Source organism: Macadamia integrifolia, chromosome 5 (genome assembly GCF_013358625.1).
Source record: "Macadamia integrifolia cultivar HAES 741 chromosome 5, SCU_Mint_v3, whole genome shotgun sequence".
NCBI lineage: Eukaryota > Viridiplantae > Streptophyta > Magnoliopsida > Proteales > Proteaceae > Macadamia > Macadamia integrifolia.
The window spans coordinates 37,751,365-37,761,617 of NC_056561.1; the positions used below are offsets into that span (position 1 = coordinate 37,751,365).

At 37.2% G+C, this 10,253-nt stretch overlaps 1 protein-coding gene across 7 annotated transcripts in view; it reads left to right on the forward strand.

The window, feature by feature from the left end:
* Window positions 1-1,614: 1,614 nt before the first annotated feature.
* Window positions 1,615-10,253, forward strand: part of LOC122079261 (U1 small nuclear ribonucleoprotein A-like) — a 19,167-nt gene continuing 10,528 nt past the window's right edge. For 4 of the 7 annotated variants that reach the window (XR_006140381.1, XR_006140382.1, XM_042645575.1 and 1 more), the window contains exons 1-3: window positions 5,870-5,955; window positions 6,538-6,658; window positions 8,749-9,259. Coding sequence is in view for 5 of the 7 variants with exons in the window: in XM_042645575.1 (XP_042501509.1) it covers window positions 6,633-6,658; window positions 8,749-9,259 (537 nt within the window). In the remaining 2 variants the exon portion in view is untranslated. Of the gene's footprint in view, window positions 1,917-3,263; window positions 3,332-3,736; window positions 3,885-3,987; window positions 4,069-5,450; window positions 5,538-5,869; window positions 5,956-6,537; window positions 6,659-7,397; window positions 7,791-8,748; window positions 9,260-10,253 lie in introns of those variants that run through there. The other 3 variants (XM_042645578.1, XM_042645577.1, XM_042645579.1) reach the window with 3 other exon arrangements.

Genomic DNA, 10,253 nt, shown 5'->3' on the forward strand with positions numbered 1-10,253 from the left:
CAATTTTTTTTACCAAACCTTTTTTTTTCCGCTAATGACTGGTATCTAGGCCTTCGTCCTAACTAGTCCCGCAGGCCCATACTGACCCCACAACCACATGGACTGGGTCATACCAAGGTTGAATGAGAACCATTCAACTTTCACTGAAAGCAGTAAAAAGCACTAAACACTCCCGTGTGAGTGGCCCAAGGTGTATCTAGTGGGAGTCGAACTTAAGACATCCGAGTTTATGGCTCGTATCAAGTTCGTTGCTAACCAACTGTGCTAACAAGATTTTTTCTCACGTATAACATCAATAATTGTAAAATTTTGCTATAGATTGATCTCATCAGGTCTTAGTTGTTACTAATGACCAAATCCAAATTTTCTCCAGAACCTAACTGCTGAAAAAGGAAGTCAAAACCTCTTTTAACCTTAAGCGTTTAGTACAGTATCACAATGCTCAGCCCCAACAAACCTCTCAACTTTAAAAGATTTTTACTATTTTATGTGAAATGAAAGTATTTACATTCATTGAGGAAAAAAAAATGTGTTATATTTTCTATCTTTCTATTTGTGTAAAAATTGTGCTATAAATGTTTTTTTAGGACTTGGGGGTGACAGTAAGAAAATATACTTATCTAATTTTATCATAGATTGAATATAAGTTGAATATATGGGCTAAAAAATGCTCTCTTCTTGGCTTAATTAACAAATTACTTTAGTCTTTGGATGAATTAAGGATTGTCTAACTGAGATTGGTTAAAATTAGAATCCATACCCTATGTTGTTTAATACGTAGGAAGCGAAAAAGATTATTCGATCTGCAGCAATAAATGGCTATCCTTTTTCCAACACTCTGTAAATTTAAGGGTTCGATTTCTAAAACAAAGATGAAGGAAAAATCCTTTTTCGATGGCCATCATTATACTTGGATGGGTGCCAAGGAACAAAGAAGTGTATTTCAAACCGTCAACATTCAGGAGAGCAATGATGTCCTTAGATTTGTGGATGAACCCTTTATTATCGATTGAAAGAAAATTCTCCTAAATTAAATAGAATATGTTGAATAATATTAGAAATGAGCAAAACATAAATGAAAATTTTCCTTCACCCATGGCAAGCAGTCACCCCATTACTTTAAACTTGGAATTAGGGGTTGAACTTAATGGGATTGATTCCAAAAACTTAGAATCAGCTTGACAAGATTCCTCTCCATAGAGCTCAAGGACCAGAGAGTGATCCCAGGGATGAGGTGACCTAAGGTCGTGGGCCCGAGTCTTTACAGTCCTAAGATCGCTCTTTGGTCCTGAGTTCTATAGAGAAGAGCTCGATCCACCATATGGTGGGGACTCATTTTTTTGTTGGGAGGTGTGTGCCTCATTCTCTCTCCTCATTACATGTGCTGTTTACATATCCGTAATTGGCTTGGCAAGTAGAAGATGCAAATATAACCAGGCAATGATCGTGTAGATCATACACAGGGTTATGAAAATTGGAATCGGTAATCTTGACCGATTTACCGGTTCCAATCGAAATTAATCGAATCAGTCAGAATCTGATCAAAATGGATCGGAATCGACCGCTTCGATTCAACCGTTTCCAAATTTTCCCCTAATAAAATATGGTAATAGCAGTGGTGGGAAAAGCGATGAAACGATAAAATGGCTTTGCCTCTCCGTGTCGGTTACACGATACATCACAGGCGATCAGTTTTGGTGGGTGCCTTCCTTTCTCCTGCAACTAATGCTTCTGCTCCAAACCTAAGAGCGAGAGTGAAAAAGTGGAGCAGCGGAAGTGGAATTCGAACTCCTCGTCGTCTGGTATTGGGATTTGGTGCCTCATTTTTGAGTCAGTTTAGGAGCATGGCAGGTAGAGGTGGAGGACAGTCTTTCTTGGCTTCTGAAAGACAGCAAGGTTTCTCTTCGGTTGAACAGGTGAAACATTTGGTCTCTAATTACCTTATTTTTCACGATCTTTGATTTTAAATTCAAGGCATACTACAACATAATCAATCGGCATGAGATTATCACATGAAAATCAATAATTTCATAATCAGGGTTTAACAATTCCGCTTAAATTGTGTTTCCATGGCGTTTCTACTTGCTTTTTTTTCGCTAAATTTTGGTTTTGATGACCGTAAGTGTTGTGACAATTGATGAATGGATGACTAATTTCCAATAGAATCAAAATTTTCATGACCCGGACTGAGTGCAACATGAGCATGTATCAAGGTTTGACTATTATTCATACTGTGTGTGCGTTTTTCTATCTCGTTCTGGGGTTTATCAGATTCTGAAGTTTGATGATATGTTGGAGCTAAGGAATGAGATTTGCAATTGGATGAAAATTATTCGAAACTGACCAGATGTCGCCCGTTATGAAAACTTAGCAATTCTTGGGGTATAATAGACCACGAATTTCTACGTTACGAATAAAACCTCATTTCATATCTTATTTTGACAATGTAATTTCTTCTGGAATATCAATTTGTTATCCTGTGCAAGTTCTATAGTTGAGAGAGTTCTGCTTCTTCCTCTGTATAATATTGCTTTATGGACAAGTAAGTTGTCAAAATGGTATCATTTAAAAAAAAAAAAAAATGAAAGAAAAGAGGAAGAGTGAGAAGATTTTCCATTTCATTAGGAAGAGTGAGAAGATGTTCCATTTCATTTTCATTTTCCTTTTCCTTACAATGGTCAAATTAATAATAATTTTGACATAATTATGTGTGTAGTGTATACCCTGCAAATTTAAAATCTCCAATGATTCGTTCTTTGATAAAGTTTTCCTCCACCATGGGTTAAGGAAAAGTACACCCATCTAGGGTCATAAATACTCTGCCCCCCACCCCCTCCCCCCTCCCCCCTCCCCATTGAAGTCGAAAGTACCCCTCCCCTCATAATGATGCCTCTCCCACTACCGTAAGACTCATGCACAGTCCAGGGATTCTTCTTCACCGTGGGTGAATGTAACTGGGTCCTTTGTTCTTTATGGATATTTTGAGAACTCTGCATATTTTTCAGTTGTTAGGCGTTTCATTCCCTCCCCACCAAAGAAAAAGAAAATTTGCAGCATTTGCACGTGATTTGACTTACTTTCTGTGTGGCATAAACGCATAACAAGCTCACTATGTTGTTGAAGTACGTCCGCTGTTCCAATTTTCCTATATCGCCAATGTTCTGGTTCCCAGTTGTGCCTGACATATCTTGAATGACACTGTTGTACGTAGAAACCTTTGGACTCGTAGATTCCTGATGAGTTTTTTTTTTCTGGTCTGAAAGGTGCTGAAAAATGTAGAATGGCCGGAACAATTTCCTTTCAAGGAGGAGGATTTCCAGAGATTTGATGAGTATCTGTTCTAAGCTTGTACTTATGCTGGATTATCATCTTTGCTTGATTCCCTTAGTATTTCTGCTTTACCTTCCTTCTATGTGCTGTTCTGAAAAAAAAAATTGCTATTCTGCTTATTCATCGATCTTTATTGTGAAAGCCAGCCTTGCATGATTCTAAGCTAGTTACTTCACTTAAGATGGTGGTTAAAGTTACTACTTCACACTAAATGAAGGGTGACATAAAAAAGTAGGCGGAAAAATAATAATAAGGATCAAATTAAACATAATATTCAATTTCAAGCAAATTAAAAGTGTATATGTGAAGGCTTTCATCATTTATGAGTTGGTCAGACGAGTAGTTGGGGTTTCACTAACCTTTGTCATAGATATAAATTCTAAAGTTCAATGGTTGAATTTTGTAGGTCGCCAGATTTGTTATTCTATGAGACTCCACGCTTTGTGACACACATTGATGATCCAGCCATTGCTGCACTGACTAAGTATTATTCCGAGGTCTTTCCTCCCAGTAACACTCCGGGAGTAAGTCTTCTGGATTTATGTAGCAGCTGGGTAAGATTCATGATGTTCCATGCTCTAATACATTTTTTGTTTTTTTAAATATGTTGCATGCTTATAATAACTAAAATCTGAAAATCTTCTGTTTTGCATCTAGGTGAGCCATTTTCCAGCAGGATACAAACAAGAGAGGATAGTAGGCATGGGTATGAATGAAGAAGAGCTTAAACAGAACCCAGTATGTTGATACAATTCATTGATATGCAGAAAATTATCATCCATTTTGTTAGATCTTTGTGCTAATCATATTTGTTAAAATATGTTAAAGGCTATCTATTATCATGGTTTAAAAGAATTAAGTGAAATTTTGAAAGTTTCAGCAACATACCCAAATTTTATAGGGGCAAGGAATATGAATAACCATGAATATATTGAAATGATGAAGCTGGTGAATCAGCTCTTGACAAAAATTACGAATAACTCGTGCGAAATTGACTAAAATCATGGAAAAGCAAGGACTCTGAACAAAGTTCTACTATTGCAAATCCAAACAATTAGAGAGGTACAAGTATGATTTTTGAGGAAGAGAAGAAGAACCAGAAGAATCTGTTATTTTCTACGATCATGTTTTATAATATAATGGCATGTTTTCAATACTATTGATATGTGGAGTAGTAGTTCAATGCCAACCTGTGCTTAGAAAGGACTGACTTTAAACTAGCTTAAACATTAATGGGCGGGTCGAGGCAGAAAGAACATGGAATTTATATTTTATTTTTTATGTTTATATGGATTTAGTTTTATGGTTACATTATATGGAAGAATGGCTTAATGATAAACTCTTCTTGATACCCAGGTTAGTTCTCTATCCCTTCTGTAACTGTTCTACATTGATGCTCTGTGTCCTCCTTTTTGTCCCAAGTGTATAATCATTCTTGTTTTAACCCTTTTGAATTTTAACTCCAATAATTTTTTTTTTATTTCCAAAAGTTCTCCATTATTTTGAAACATCCCAATGACATTTCTCCAACAATCGTCTCTGTATTCTTTTAATACCTTCAACATAAACCATATTGGTCCCCACTGGTGTGTTCATTGGTCTGCATTTCACATGGACAAACCACCCAAATTGATTTTCCATCTCTTTGTCCACTATTGCTGCAATGCTTAAGTTCTCTTGGATTTTTAACTTCTAATTCTGTCCTTATCTTCGAACTTATCCATCTCAACATCCTAATCTTGTTGAGGTCATTCTATGTATATGTTGTTTCTTTATGGCTCATACATATTTTTTTCTCTATGGCCAATTTTTCACTGCCTTTGTGAAGAATTCTGAGTCTTATAAGCATCTTACAAAATTAAGACTTATCAGTATCTTATAAAATTTACCCTTTTAGTTTTGAAAGGATGATTTGATCACACAACGCACACAAATTCCTATCCACTTCATCCACTCAACATTAGTTCTTTGACTAACATCTTCTTCTGTCTCTTAGTCCTTATTGATGATTGAACCTAACCAAAATTGGTACCATCCCATTGGAAACATGAACCTCTTATGTTTTCTTTTATGAGCTAAAGAAACTTTCACCCAATTTAATGTCTTAACGGTCTTTGCAGATTCTAACAGAGTATGTTGTACAAGATTTAAATGTCACCCCCAAACTTCCATTTGAAGACAACTCTTTTGATGTTATTACTAACGTGGTATGCACATTTCTTTGAATTTGTTCTACTCTTACCTGTTTTTCTGATGTCACTTGACTTGGTCAGATAGCATTTCCCACATGTATTATCAAATTATCAATTTAACAGTAGCCATTTCTGTTCAAAAGCATATGTCCTGGAATCAATAGTTAGTCAGTGGTTTAATAAAACTGAAAATGAAATCCAGGCTCTCATCATCATTGGATGGATGGTGGTTCAGTGCTCAGAGTATACCTCTTTAAGACTTAATCAAAATCATCATATCTAGATATCACTTTCTCAATTAGATGTGGGTGGCAGTGACTTCTGTGTTAATCTGTAATGTCTTGCAGGTTAGTGTTGATTATTTGGCGAAGCCAATTGATGTTTTCAAGGAGATGTATCGTGTTCTTAAGCCTGGAGGTCTAGCCATAATGAGGTAAGATTTAGTGTTTGTCCTACTAATAAGATCTTTGATAATAGTTGGAAAGTCTAATAACTTGTCTGAGCGATTTTATTTAGAATTTCTTCCTTGAATTTCTCAGTAGTATGACAGAATTTTGCTGAACTGCTGCATCCACGTGTACGGAAGGATTAAATGACACACAGCATGCTTATTTTCATTTTGTGTCATTGCTTGAAGTAACACAGTTAAACAATGATCACAACCATCCAGCCTCACTTTTTTTTATTTAGAAGTTCATATATGCCACTCCTAGTAATATCTTACTATACCATTTTTCTAGAGAAACCTTGTAGGGTCCTGTGATCATGACCATGCTAATTTTCATTTTCTTAATCCGTATTTGTGTAGATGTTCATTTACATATTTTTTTCACACCGTCGCTCCCACCGGTTTAGTGTTTCAACTTAATTGGGGTACGGAAATTAAGGAAATTGATCTAATAATCTCACAAAATATAACAGATGTTTATGATTTTTTTTTATAAGCATTGTGTTGTTGATTGTGCTCCGTGTGTAGAATGCTTGGTGACTCGTTTTCTGTTTTTATGTCTATCAGCTTTTCAAATCGTTGCTTTTGGACAAAAGCAATCTCTATATGGACATCAACTGGTGATGCTGAGCATGTTTTGATTGTTGGGTCCTATTTCCATTATGCTGGAGGCTTTGAACCTCCTCAGGTACTTGATGTCAGGATTTCTTTTCAGCAACATCAAATTTTTAAAGGTGTTCTTTATTGATAACATAATACAGTCTAAATGCTCAAGAACTCCTTCACTTGATATTATTTTAGAGGTGGCATTAGTTAACAAGTTTGAACAACCTTCTACCCACTGGTATTATCATAGAATTTTGAATTTATGCTGTCCATTGTTGGCACTTTTGGTTATTTCCTTTTCTCCCCCCCCCCCCTCTCCAAACAAAAATAAAATAAAATCATAAAGCAATGCATCCTATATGTTGTACCATCGAATTCTCTTTCTTTTCTTATTTTCCTTTTATTTGTTTTCTGTGAGAGAGTGTTTGAGAGCTAGAACCAAGCCTATTGGAGGACATCTTCTCTATTCAGCCGGAATTTCAGATCTTGCCTGGGATTAGGATCACTTGTGATTCTAGTTCTACATTAGAGCCTACTACTTCCTGCTCTTAATTGAATTAGTATATTGCATAACATTGTTGGGAAATCCATGGGAATCACTCATTGAGGAGGTAGATGTCTGTTGGAATGTAAAGGTGACTTGCACTGAAATTGTTGCAGTATCAGAGGTTTGAGTAATTCCTAAATGCACTAATATCTCCTTAACGCTTACCTTGCTTATATCAATTGCAAATTATTCTTCTCTCATAGCACTTAATACCTATGGTGATTTTTTTTAGAGAAGTACTTGATTAATTAATTATATTTGCATTTTCTCTCAGGCAGTGGATATATCTCCCAACCCTGGTGGTTCAGATCCAATGTATATAGTTTACTCTAGACGAGTTGCCACGGCCTAGGCGTACATGTGCAACACTTTCACTTACATAGTTTGGAAGCATCTAGAATTTGACACCTTTTAATTGTCCATTGTCTTATTCTTAAAAGTTATTTAAGTTGTTGGTATAAAAGGATTTTCAAAAATAATTTGAAAATGATTTATCATTGTATCATCATCAAAAGTTGTTATTGTTATGCATGTATTTTGAATACATATGTGAAATGATAATATTTACCCTCCTCTGTTAAAAGGGAAAAAAAATACAGATTATTTGACACCTTGAGGAGTGTCAATAAGAATATCCCTTCGAAAGAATGGAATTTATTTATTTCAACATGGTATTTAATATTCATATGATTAAGGTTTCTTTCATCATGAAGATAATGGTTATGCAGGGTTCACGGCATTAATATCTTATCGATTGTGCCGGTATCTGATATTGATACAATTCTGGTGTGGTGTATTGCTATGTATTGAGGGTAAAATGAATCAAAAAGTGGTGAAAGTGAGGGAAAAACCAATATCGCTTGAATGAGTCGATCTGTATTGGTATTGTTATCTGTTCGATACGTGATACCCACCAACCTTGTGATTTTAAATCCTTGTAGTGATGTGAATATGGACGCCACAACAAACGAAACAAGGAATAACATAGTCTTTATTCTTTATACTTATAACGCTCTCTTTGGTTTAGCTGGAAAGGCCCTGTTTAATGCGTGTAGAACAGTTTGGTCATGTTTCATTCTGTGCTTGAAGGAATGTTGTTATCCTTCTCCGTGTTCTACACATATGAATGAATATTCCTCTTTCAACCGAAAATTAAAAACACAAACTTTGGTTGGATTTCAATTTTGCATTTGGATTAATTCCTTAAAATAGTGGAAGGATGGGTTTTTATCAATAAGTTGAAATTGTTTGGATGAGGTTTTCGTTTGGGTCTATGCTCTAAAGAATAACATTCTTGGCCACATAAAGAAGGGGTTGGGGCAAGGAGGGAGCAGGGGTGGAGAGAGAGAGAGAGAGAGAGAGAGAGAATTGAGGAAGAAATTATTTTTTGGGAAAAAAATTGGATAATTAAGAATGGAAGAAGAGCCCAGATCCCTTGACACACAAAAAAGATGGTGGGATCTATTGTCGCAGAATCCGATACCAAAATTTCTGTAAAAAATACCGTGCCCGAAAAAACCGAAATGACGATATTTCGGTCATTTGAAACTTTGCATCGTATCATGAAATCTGAATGATTGCATCTCGTAACCTGAGTTCCTGAGTTAGATTGTTTTTTGGTGAAGTCTCTCACTTGAGAGCATTTCAGAGATCTTGTCTCAGAGTGTGATCAGAGAATGGCAAGAAGGCTCACGCCATGGACGTGGCTGCTGCTATGAGTTACTGAGGATTTTGAGCATGAGAGCCCAAATCCAAGCCCCTCCACGTCTCCACCACTACCAGCTTCCCCAGAACCCGATCGTCCTTCCTCCATCTCAGCAGCTGTCCATCATGCATCCACCAAACGTTGCCGTTGCCGAGATGTCCTCGGCGACGATCCAACATCATCATCATCTGCAGCAGCCGCAGCCGCCGCTGCCATATGATCCCTATTACCACCATTACCAACAGCAATTCCAGCAGCAACACCAAAGCTTGGGGTACAACAATCAAGTAGGTCAAGAAATGCAGCACATCCAGACCTTGTTCGTGTCGGGCCTTCCCGACGATGTCAAACCCCGGGAAATCCATAACCTCTTCCGCAGGCGCCCGGGATTCGAATCCTGCCAGCTCAAGTACACCGGCCGCGGCAATCAGGTCCTTTCCTTACTACGCTACTTCCTATCTTTTCCGAATTCCCCATTGCAGATTGGTCGCCCCATTTTCTTAGCTAGGGTTCTGAGGAAGTGAAATTTTAGTTTTTAAGTAGTTTAACATCTCCGCCTGATAAATTTTGCGTCCATTCTGTGCAACTGTTCTGCAATCAGTATTCAATCATTTCCTCCGGCTTTGGCCCATATCTGGATAGCGATTCGTACTTATTTGATCCTTACTTCTTTCATATGGGGTTTTGTTATTAATAAGTTGTTGGAGGTAAAGTTGGTTTTGGAGTGAGAATTTTCTGGCGTTATTCTCTTTTAAACTTATCATTTCCCATGCCTAGATGCTGAAAATTACATACCTCCAACCGTTCGTATCGGTTGAGCTAGTAGTTTGAACCAGTATTCCTGGCAACCCCTCCTCCCCGCGAAGGCATTCTGGGTGAGCTGGTTAACTAATCTTACTTAAAATAATTACTGGACTTGCCAAGTTCTGTGTGAAGTGGCCGTATCAGGCAAGTTTGGCCAAGACACCCAGGTTCAGTTGGCACCTGCTTTTCCTGCAACCCATTGGTTGGGTTTCGTATGTCTTAATCAGGTGTTTGTTCTGGTAGGTACTAAGAGTGACCCTTTACTAGAGGTTTTGAATATCGATCTTCCATGTTTCCATTCCTTTCTTCTATCTTCTTTTTTTACTTTGTGATCTTAACTCTTTCCCTGCTCCAACCCACCTTTCTTGCCCTGTTCATGGGTCAGATTAGGTTTTTGTAAGACAGAGCCTGTGTCAAACCAGCTTCAATTGCCACCCTGCTTAATCTCCTGCTAAGCATGTAAAGAAATGATATCGGTTATAGGCATGAAGAAGACCGGCTACTCTGGCTCTTATGCTATTCCATCAATCCATCAAATGCTCCAACTAAGATCCAGCATTTATTTTTATAACATTTGCCACAATAGAACCCCTTACAAACTCTACAAGTCCCTCCTTCCCC